General features: G+C 45.9%; 3 protein-coding genes across 6 annotated transcripts; 2 read left to right on the top strand and 1 right to left on the bottom strand.

Annotated features, from left to right (window-relative positions):
* The first annotated feature begins 340 nt into the window (after nt 1-340).
* Nucleotides 341-3,710, top strand: LOC123147211 (NADH dehydrogenase [ubiquinone] iron-sulfur protein 6, mitochondrial). The gene is made up of 3 exons (XM_044566454.1): nt 341-527; nt 3,052-3,136; nt 3,270-3,710. The coding sequence occupies exons 1-3, from the start codon at nt 381-383 to the stop codon at nt 3,377-3,379; spliced, it is 342 nt and encodes a 113-aa protein (XP_044422389.1). The 5' UTR covers nt 341-380; the 3' UTR covers nt 3,380-3,710.
* A 205-nt stretch (nt 3,711-3,915) lies between these two features.
* LOC123147210 (secretory carrier-associated membrane protein 5) lies at nt 3,916-7,203 on the top strand. Of its 4 annotated transcripts, XM_044566452.1 has the most exons (12): nt 3,916-4,239; nt 4,812-4,913; nt 5,000-5,062; nt 5,207-5,240; nt 5,323-5,445; nt 5,539-5,601; nt 5,671-5,764; nt 5,864-5,909; nt 6,036-6,103; nt 6,186-6,234; nt 6,337-6,402; nt 6,761-7,203. In XM_044566452.1, the coding sequence occupies exons 1-12, from the start codon at nt 4,189-4,191 to the stop codon at nt 6,791-6,793; spliced, it is 792 nt and encodes a 263-aa protein (XP_044422387.1). In that variant the 5' UTR covers nt 3,916-4,188; the 3' UTR covers nt 6,794-7,203. The 4 variants fall into 4 exon arrangements, 3 of the variants coding, with proteins under 3 accessions (XP_044422387.1, XP_044422386.1, XP_044422388.1); XM_044566451.1 differs by having other exon boundaries at nt 5,539-5,764; XR_006473116.1 differs by lacking the exon at nt 6,337-6,402 and having other exon boundaries at nt 5,539-5,764; nt 6,186-6,336.
* Nucleotides 7,204-7,542: 339 nt separating this feature from the next.
* On the bottom strand, nt 7,543-9,083 carry LOC123147208 (choline-phosphate cytidylyltransferase 2). Its single transcript, XM_044566448.1, has 4 exons — nt 8,357-9,083; nt 8,199-8,267; nt 7,919-8,030; nt 7,543-7,829 (listed from the first exon to the last, which is right to left on the bottom strand). The coding sequence occupies exons 1-3, from the start codon at nt 8,606-8,608 to the stop codon at nt 7,971-7,973; spliced, it is 381 nt and encodes a 126-aa protein (XP_044422383.1). The 5' UTR covers nt 8,609-9,083; the 3' UTR covers nt 7,543-7,829; nt 7,919-7,970.
* Between the last annotated feature and the right edge of the window lie 705 nt (nt 9,084-9,788).

Raw genomic sequence — 9,788 nt, 5'->3', positions numbered from 1 at the left:
AAAAAAAATTGAACGTGGGCCGGCCCAGCGCGGACAAGGGGGTGTGCGCCCTGTACCGCTAAGCCTATAACGGGCGCAGCGGGCGCCGTTTAGGAATTGCCCGTGGCATCGTCCCTTGTACGATGGGGCATGTATTTGCCGGGGCAAATAGGGAGACCCGTTAAGGAGCTCCCGTAGAAGGGCACCACGCGTGCCGCCACGACACGACCCATTCATAAACGGGCTACTATGGGCTGTGCCGTACCAGGTACGTTAATGGGTCAGCCCGAGCTATGCCGGCCCATTTGGCCAGGTCAGGGCAAAAGAACTCGTCTCCATTTGCTCCCAAACTCACCCGAGACCTGCATACCCCCCCCCCCCCCCCCCCCGCGTCATCAGCCATGGCGACCGCAACGAGGAGGCTGCTCCCGACGCTCCTCAGAACCCTAACCGGCACCCGCCACGCTGGCGCGGCGCGGGGCCTCGCCACGGAGAAGGCAGTCGGCGCCGCGGCCGTCGTTGGAAGCCACACCGCCAAATGGATGCAGGTACCCATCCCCTCGTCTCCGCTCTCTAGATTCCGATCCGGTTGGATCAGATTCCTAGGCCTCTAGAAGTTACCTCATTTCTCGTACGATCCACCCAATCGGGTGCGAAAGGTCGCGCCTTTTCGTGTCCAGCGTGCGATTTTTGCGATCGGTATAGCGTGTGTCCCTTGTTTAGGTGCGTAGTTGCATGATTAATTTTGGATTCCCCATTTAGCTTAGGTCAATCTGTGTTCCTTTGAGACACTTTTGGGCTGCTTGATGCTAGGTGTGTGTCTAATGGCTTCAGCTGTTTTGTTGGTAGATCTGGATGTCTTAGATCACTCTCATCTTTCGGCTTGCTATGATAAGTGTAAGCTCGTTGATAGCACATGTTATGAGTGGATATATCTATTTGGTCCATTTCATTTTCAGATACTAATCATGTGATCAGTTTGGAACTCCCCACCCTTGTCATAAATTTGCTGACAGTGTTAGGAACGGTGATGCATCTATGAATGCTTACAACTGAAAGCTATGAATCTGCACGTTCAACTGTACCAATTCCTCTGGTTGACCCATCCTTCAGTTATGAGGTAGCAGAGTCATGTAAACAATCTGCTGCTACAGCTAAACACATGAGCAAGTTGATGAGACCAACATTTTGTGAGTTTTTTTTTTTGAAACGGAGGCAAAAGATTTGCCTCATCCATTAATTAAGAAGAAGAGAACTGCACGGTTAATTAATGGAAAACCGGGTGAAAACCGTTACAATCCGCTGAGCAGCACACATAAGATAACCCACACACGCCGCTGCGAAGGAAGCCTAGTCGAGGTAGCACGGAGGTGTCATCGTCATCACTTCTCCCCTGGCACATGATATAATCATACCCACTCTTTGAGAAGCGACTCCGACTTCACCGCAGACGACCACCGAGCCAAGCCACACCATAGAGGCAGTGCGAAGCCACATGAAGATCCTGCCAATCACCCAGCAACCTGCGATGAGGACAACACAGCTCCGATTCCGACGGAGAGCTATGAAGGAGAAATGTGCTAGGCTGGTGCTAGAGAAGATCGCCGAACAGACCACCTGCCACCCATCATCGTTGCCACATGCACCCCGCCGCCGCAGCTCTGACTTCAGAGTGACAGACAATCCGAGGCAAACTCGTGAACACGCCGGAGAAGAGCCGACTACCGCAGCCATTGCCACGACCCCGACATCTCTCACCCTCATCATCGTTGCCACAAAAGCCTTGTCACCAACACTGCCATCTTCCACCGGTCACCGCGGCGACCACTGCGACGACCCCACCATCCTCATGCAACCACTGGTCCCTCCAGCCGGTCACCACCCCAAGAACGATGCCCCCAAGGGGCAGCATGACGCTTTGATGCCACTATCGTCCGATCACGAGCAGATCTAGGGTTTCCCCTGGAGTGGTCTGGATGGAGAGCCTGCACCGCGTCTCAACAATGTCTTGAAGAAGAAGGCAACGCCTGCCTTGGCCAACAACCAGAAGCTAAGCTTTTGCTCGGCGCTGCCAGACCCTCTGCCCGCACAGAACGGCCAGACCACCAAACTGCCACTTGCCATCCCTGCCATCTGCATCGACCCATCAGATGAGCCCAACCCAGGCCCATCGGCCATACAGGACCGACAAAACCCAGATCTGGTGGAGGACCTCCCAGATCCAGGCCCGCCGGAGCCTTTCGCCTTGCTGCCACCGCTGGCATGGCGGACGAGAGGCACGCCGCCGTGGAGCGTCGCACCGCACAGCCACTGCCACGCCTTGGCAGGACCCACGCTGCATCACGGAGGAGCAGCCGCTCTGCACAGAGTTGCCCCACGTCGAAGGAGCCGCCGCCGCAGGAAACCACCTCATCCAGCCACCGCAGCCGTGCCCAGCACAGCGCCGTGATGAAGCGCAGGTCCTGCCAAGGCGTGGCGGTGGCTGTGCGGTGTGACGCTCCAGGGCGGCGTGCTTCTGATCTTGTGAATCGACATTTTGTGAGTAGCTATCAATATATCTGATGATCTTGTGAAATCGACAAGAAGTTTAAATGAATGAAGGTTCAGTGGGTTTAACGTTTATGGACTGAAATTATCCCTGGTTAAGCTTTTGTAGTCCTTTGCTTGATGAGATCTTCTGATCCTTTTGCTTATTTCATAATATGCAAGCTCATCCTGTTGTACTATTTCTATACATTGTTATCTTGTGTATCTTTCTAGTTTGTGTCCTTAGCTTTGGCTGAAGCATGACAGACCATTGATAGGTTCTTCCCAAGAGATGTGTATTGCTTGATTTCGTTTCATGACCTACAGATGTTTAACTGTCACATCTCTAGTTCTCCCTTCTACCAGTTAGTCAGGAAAAGTTCCAGGCCATGATAGAGCAGTTTTAAGGAGTTTGTCATGTGATATTCACACCTTAAGTAGCATAATTAGCTGACATATGAGGTCTATTGGTTGCATTGGGTGTTTTTTTCTGACTTGTTGTGTCATCACTATTTATAAAAAAATCTTTCATTTTATTTATTGCAGGACACAAGCAAGAAATCTCCAATGGAACTTATCAATGAGGTGCCACCAATCAAGGTTGAAGGGCGAATTGCCGCATGTGAAGGGGGTAAATCAATCAAACACTTCCCACCTTTACACATTGTCACTGTCATGCTTTGGCCACACTGTTGCTTGCGAATGCTGATATACTCATGATCATGCATTTTCTGCAAAGCTGACTGTTTCCATTTGGATTACAGATAAAAACCCTGCCCTTGGCCATCCAATTGAGTACATCTGCCTTGATCTGGATGCACCTGCTGTGTGCAAATACTGCGGCCTTCGCTATGTTCAAGACCACCATCACTAAGTAGAGAAGATACCATCCTTTACCACAGCAGAATTTGGAGTTGCTGCATGCTCATTGGGTTCACAATGTATGCCAATGTACTGTGTATTGCGCTTGATGGCAAAATGTTGTCTTTGACTGTCATCCTACTTTTTGTGACATAATAATGTTGCATTAACTTCGAATTGATTTTCTGTAGCTGACATTTGTCGGCATTTCCTGAATTAATGCACTTTCCGTATCAAACTCCCTGCACTCTGGATAAAAGGGTTGAGAGGGAAGGAACATGAAATTGATTTTAGAAGCTGCTTAGTGAACATTTGGCCATTGAAATCAATTCCCTTTTTCCGTATGATGTTCCTTTGTGCTGGCCATCGAGATCATTTCCCTTTCTCCGTATGATGTTCCTTTGTGTTGTCCTGACCATTGTTTATGGGAAATCATATGTTAGTTGCGGATATAGGAAGAACAAAAGGCCTTTTTTAACCCCTTGCTGCCTGTGACGTGCATGCCATAAACTGCCTAGAAGGACAAAACCAACCACCGATCTGGAATCGGAACGCTGGATTTTCCTGAATTCTGTGTGAATTAGTTTCTTCTGCAATTCATGCATTTGCCACATTGAAGGGTAAAAGAAGGAAAATATGTGAAGCACGCCAGGCCTAGGGGCAAGATTGGAAAGTATTGACCGGTGCCAAGGTGCCAAGGTGCCAACGGCCACCATTAACTGGAAATAACCTTTGATTGGTCATGCACAACTTAGAATAGATTGTGGTCCATCCCAAAGGCAAACAACGCAGGGATTTATTCATGCCTTAGGGATCTTCTCAATGTCTCCTAGCACCTATCCGCTCGAAGACGAGAATGTCAATCCTACCGCGGTATTCCTGACTTCCCATGTTTCTTGGTCTTGTTCAGGTTTTGATGAGACATTTCCCATTGCAAACATTCGAGTTTTCATGTCCAGATCAACTTTGGTTCAGAAAATCCGTGCCTTTTCCAATGATATTGTATTTTGTCTCTCACAATTGATTTTTTAATATAAGCCTCTGAATTGTATGCGCAGTTCATCCTACATTCTCACCCCAAATCAAGAACTTGCTCTAGATCAAAATGCCCTAGTTAGGAAGATTATCTTCTAAAAAAAGAGAGGAAGATTTATCCTGTGATCTATGATGACAAGTTCTGCTTATGGTCTGGCTTCAGGGTTTCTTTTGGTGGATAGGTTGAAATTTTAGTCGCAACATTCAACTCTTATATCTTGAATTTCCATTGGTCGTATCTGATTTGATAATTTCTTATGTGTACTAATTTATTTATTTTACCCGAAGTAGTGTACATTAGTTCAGTATGCGGCCTGAGTCTAAGCAGGGTGTTATTTCAGTATATCACTTTCTAAGAATTTATTCAAGTATCAAGATGATATCATTTGCTCATTTGCGGCGTTTTTCAGAATTGGAAATTATCAGCACCAGCTCCAGCAAAGAAATCATGGATCCCAGCGGGCTTTGGAGGCAGTGGCAAGCATGACGCCACCATCGACATCCCATTATATGTACATATATACTATTGACTCGTTGTCCATATAACATGATAATATAGTTTTTTTGGTACAGTTGATGATAAGTCCAATTCATGCAGGATCCGAAGAAGCGGGAGCAAGAGCTCTTATCATGGGAGGAGGATTTGAAGAGGAGGGAGCGGGTTCGATCACCTTTTTCACTTACAAATCCTATAGTGTTCATTTCTGTAGATGAATATTTTAAAAAGAAACTATCATGTGAAGCTAACCAATTTGCTCAAAAGTGACTCTTAAAAATTCTCTCAGAAGTGTCACATTCTTTGCAGGATATCATACAGAGGGAGAATGCAATGAACAGAGGTAGTTCTACTAGATCACCATTACATCTCCATCATGGTTTAATGTTTTGACCACATTTTCAAAAACGCATCTGTTTGTGCAGCTGGTGTCACCATCGAAGTGAAAAATTGGCCACCATTCTTCCCCGTCATACATCATGACATAGCCAATGAAATACCAACCCATGCTCACCAGTTGCAATATTTAGCATTTGCTAGTTGGCTAGGTACTTCACCTTCCAACAGTTTTCTCCAATTACTTGGGATTTATTGCTGATAGTCTTCACGATGAACTTGTTCATCGGCTGCTCTTTTTGCAGGAATTGTTGTATGTCTCAGTTGGAATGTAGTTGCTGTCTTAGTTGAATCAATTCACGGGGAAGGTGCTAATATTTTGCCTCACGAACATTTTTTTTTCAGTGTGCATCTTTTTCTTATCCTTTTTATGGCAGATATTGTTCTTTTTCTCCTTGCCATCATCTATGCTGCATTTGGATGTCCTCTTTCATACATCCTATGGTACAGGCCTCTGTACCAGGCCATGAGGTTTCTTTTTTAACTACCAGCTCGAAGTAAATAATTGTTCAGACAATGCTCTGTGCAAATGAAAATTTGCTAACTGGATTCTCTTGTTTTGTAAGCCAGAACTGATAGCGTGGTGACATTTGCCCAGTTTTTCGTCTTCTACTCGGTAGTTTTATGCACTTAGCTGTCCGTATGCTAATAATCTAAACATCTGATTCTATTGCATTTTTCTCGATATTCATCTTTCATCCGTAACGTAAGATGAGCATAATGACGGCTTGATATGTGCCAGGTGCATGTTGGGTTTTGTGTTATTGCTGCAATTGCTCTGCCGATAATATTCATGGGGAAAACTCTTACGTAAGTCTAATAACCACAGTGCTGTTTTCTTGTTAAGTTTCCAACTGCAATAGTTCAGTACTGTTTCTTTACCTGAAATCAGGGGAATTCTTGTGGCTATCGAGGTTTTAAACACGGATATGTTTGTCGGGGTACGTTCGTCTGCATTACATTATTATGGTTAACTATGAACACAACTTCAGTGATGTAACTTGCCGTGGGCCTTAATTCTTGTCTGTTTTGGAGCAATGCAGGTACTTTATCTAATTGGATTTGTATTGTTCACGGCAGAATCTCTTATAAGCATTTGGGTGCTTGAGGTTGATGCACATTTCATCTCCTCATTTCTGTCAACACTTCTGTTGCCATAAAATATTTTGGCCTGGTTGTTACTACTATTGCTCTTGTGAACTTGCTTGGTTGTGACGAAGCTCCAAAATCGGAGTCTAGTTTGCATGACTTGCATTCATTCATGTTAGTGACTTCGTGATAGAAGGAAGAACAATAAGATAAAATTATATTTGGATGCTTCCTTACTTCCTAATCTTGTGCAACTACTAGAATGATCAGCTTTTGCTGTGTTTTTTCTCAAACTATTACACACACAATTATTGAAACCATACAACTTTCCTGCATGGCTTAGTGACATCCTTAAAATTTACTCCTACTATTTTGCAGAGGGTATGCGTGTATTTTCGAGGGCACAGGTGAAGCCTAGCAATGAGACTATGAAATCATTCAAGGCAACTGTCTCCTCAACAGCAAGCATTCTGATGTAAAACACAAAGTTGACGGTGAATGTGGGTGAACTGCCTCTGCTGAATTCTTGCATATTCAGACATACAGTGGAAATTGATTTAATCTCATAGTAGAAATGTGAATCAAGATAACAAGTACTATTTGATTCAACATCTCCGAAACAGAATGGTGGTACCAGATCCCATGCCTCCAAAACTTGCAGCGTGTCTCCTGCCGATGTGCGAATGGTGAAGCGTGTTAGACAGTTCAGGCTTATGCAGGTTCTCCGGTCAAAGATGAAAGCATTTAGGACCTCTTTTGTTTTTCATTTGTATCTGATAAATATGTACTGTTTTCTATAAATATTAATATCAGATTTGTTTCCTGAAAGAACATCTCTGAAGAAACAGATTACTCAATCGGCAGGTTTGAAATTAAGTTCTTTATTCCTGCACCTGGTGCACCGACTTCAATCTTCAGGTAAAAATATATATTACCATGGATTCAGAAAATAGGCTAGTTCTAGCTTATCTAAATCTGAAGAAACTATAAAAATGAATGGTGTCTTCTCAATTAGTATCCAGTACTACCTGAAAATTTTATCCTTCTATCTTGATAAATGAAAGAAAAAGAGGAAGATTACAACTGGTGGTTGTTAGCAATAGCACATAGGTTGACAAAACATATTCATAAGGTGAAGAACATGTCGTGCAAATCCAAGTTTATCCGAGCAATTCATCTAGGATGTAAGGTCCAAAATGAGCAACTGTGTATCGAACAAGATTAATCAATCACCTGAAATATTTTTGTTCTAAATAGTACACAATCCCCTACTCTAAATAGATCTCCGACAAGGCTATAACAGCATTCTAATCTCATTGTACTACACACTACAGGAATGCAAAACATCTTCGTGAATCTGAGTCTGATCCAGAAAGGTTTGACTCCGACTTGGCTTGCCTCTTGAGCGGTTGAGCCCCTCCTGAATTCGATCTTTAATCGCAGTTTCCTGTCAAATGAACAAACCGAATACAATTCATGATCGCAAAGTAATAGTGTGCTGACAAACTGCGGATAAGTTACTCGAGGATTGATTACCATCATGTGGCAACCTTCCTCAAACTTCTCAAGAAACCCGACGATCCAACGGTCAGTATTCTCCATACACTCCACAGGATTGCTTCCCAGCTATCTTTGCGGCGCTGTGAAACTGCATATGTCAAAAAGTCAATGCCATAAAATCACGTGAAGACTAGTGTCCCAGATTGGGTGTGCTTTGTCAAGTACTCCCTCCGTTCCAAAATAGATGACTCAACTTTTGTACTAATTTTAGTTGAGTCATCTATTTTGAAACGGAGGAATAGGTTGGATCGATCACCTTCTCTTGATGCTCCTTGACCTTCTCTTTTAGCTTGGTAATGCCCATGTTCACTCTCAATTGCTTCTCCTGGTCACATTATTACAGTAAAAGGGAAGTGCTTGATTTTGTTCCTTGTCTTTTTGAGAAGTTATTGAGGGACTGGAATGGACAGGCACCTTGACATAGCTCACACCGAGGTCTTTTCGGGAGTAACCCCAGGTGAGATTCCGCATGATGTACTGGTTGTAGTCCTTCAAGATCCTCTTGATGATGTCCGATGTCGAGATGCCATCCGTGCGCTTGGTCTCCTTGAACCTCCCAATGGACTTGACCTGCACAAACAGCACACAAATCAGACATTCCCAGTTTATATATAAGGTCATGAGAATGAGGAGATTTGGATATTCTAACAAATTCGTAGACATCATTGGCAGCTCCTAGTGTCTGCATACCTGGAACAAAGCACATGAAGTTAGTTACACAAACTGATCAAATGGTTACAAACACATACTGCATGGAATGGATGGAACTATAATTCTTCCTCTTGCATGCGTCAAAGCGTGCTTCATACTACTAGCTCCGTTCCTAAATATACGTCTTTTTAAAGATTCCAATAAAGACCACGTACGGATGTATATAATCATGTTTTAGAGTGTAGATTAACTCATTTTGCTGAGTGAATTGCAAAAAACCACCACATTGAAGCGTAGGTTTGCAAAAAAGACTCTTCTACGAATTTGTGCCCGAAAACACTGATTCTTGGTCTAATCTTTTACAGAAAACACTAGTTGATGGCTTTAGCCCATTTGATGACGATTATGACAGATGAAGCCCACCATTTGCTGATGTGCCTAACGGTCTTTTTGCCAAAACATTCTCCCCTCCCTAAAAAATTCTCCCCTAAAAAACTACCCTCTCCCTGCTCCTCCACCTCCCTCCGGCGCGCCCCCGCCTCCCAGCGCCGCCACCTCCCTCCCGACGCGCCCCCGCCTCCCAGCGCCGCCATCTCCCTCCCGGCGCGCCCCCGCCCTCCCAGCGCCGCCACCTCCCTTCCCGGCTACGACCCCGACGTGCAGCTCGGGTGCAAGCGCAGCAAGCGGCGGCAGGCAGCTCGGGCGCGACCCCTGCCTCCCGACGGAGCAAGCGGCGCCAACGACGCACAGCTCGGGCACAAGCGGCGGCGTGCTTGACCCCGCCCTCCCAGCAGAGGAAGCAGCGGCGGTGGCGCCCTTGACCCAGACCTCCCAGGGAAGCAAGCACTAGCGGTGCCACGCAGCTCGGCACAAGCAGCGACGGCGGCGCGCAAGCTGCAGCAAGCAGCGACCTCAATGGTGAGCGCGCGGTGGCCGACGGTACCAAGTGCATGGCGACTCCAAGCCAGCAGCGCTGCCGCGTGCATGAACCAGCCACCGCCTCGTCCTCTGGTGCTCGTCCCACCACATGCGGCACCACCGGCCAACGGCGACGAGCCAACCTCTTCGGCCAACTCCACCGCGTGACCCATTTCTACCCCAAATCGTCCGTTTGTGTCCGTTTGGAGTAAAACGGACAAATCAAACGACCCAGTGCATGGGAGCATACGGACGTTTTGTCCGGCCCGTGTCCGCT

This window comes from Triticum aestivum, chromosome 7A, assembly GCF_018294505.1.
Source record: "Triticum aestivum cultivar Chinese Spring chromosome 7A, IWGSC CS RefSeq v2.1, whole genome shotgun sequence".
Lineage (NCBI taxonomy): Eukaryota > Viridiplantae > Streptophyta > Magnoliopsida > Poales > Poaceae > Triticum > Triticum aestivum.
This window is presented reverse-complemented; position numbering and strand designations above follow the sequence as displayed.

What these genes read in the sequence shown, in the direction of transcription:
- LOC123147211 (XM_044566454.1), top strand. Translation starts at nt 381, where the DNA reads ATGGCGACCGCAACGAGGAGGCTGCTCCCGACGCTCCTCAGAACCCTA. An exon ending in ACACCGCCAAATGGATGCAG is followed by an intron (nt 528 to 3,051) that starts GTACCCATCCCC and finishes TATTTATTGCAG; the next exon opens with GACACAAGCAAGAAATCTCC. An exon ending in AATTGCCGCATGTGAAGGGG is followed by an intron (nt 3,137 to 3,269) that starts GTAAATCAATCA and finishes TTTGGATTACAG; the next exon opens with ATAAAAACCCTGCCCTTGGC.
- LOC123147210 (XM_044566451.1), top strand. Translation starts at nt 4,189, where the DNA reads ATGTCTCCTAGCACCTATCCGCTCGAAGACGAGAATGTCAATCCTACC. An exon ending in AGAATGTCAATCCTACCGCG is followed by an intron (nt 4,240 to 4,811) that starts GTATTCCTGACT and finishes GGCGTTTTTCAG; the next exon opens with AATTGGAAATTATCAGCACC. An exon ending in GGAGAATGCAATGAACAGAG is followed by an intron (nt 5,241 to 5,322) that starts GTAGTTCTACTA and finishes CTGTTTGTGCAG; the next exon opens with CTGGTGTCACCATCGAAGTG.
- LOC123147208 (XM_044566448.1), bottom strand. Translation starts at nt 8,608, where the DNA reads ATGATGTCTACGAATTTGTTAGAATATCCAAATCTCCTCATTCTCATG. An exon ending in TCGGTGTGAGCTATGTCAAG is followed by an intron (nt 8,268 to 8,356) that starts GTGCCTGTCCAT and finishes TAATGTGACCAG; the next exon opens with GAGAAGCAATTGAGAGTGAA. An exon ending in TCAAGGAGCATCAAGAGAAG is followed by an intron (nt 8,031 to 8,198) that starts GTGATCGATCCA and finishes TGACATATGCAG; the next exon opens with TTTCACAGCGCCGCAAAGAT.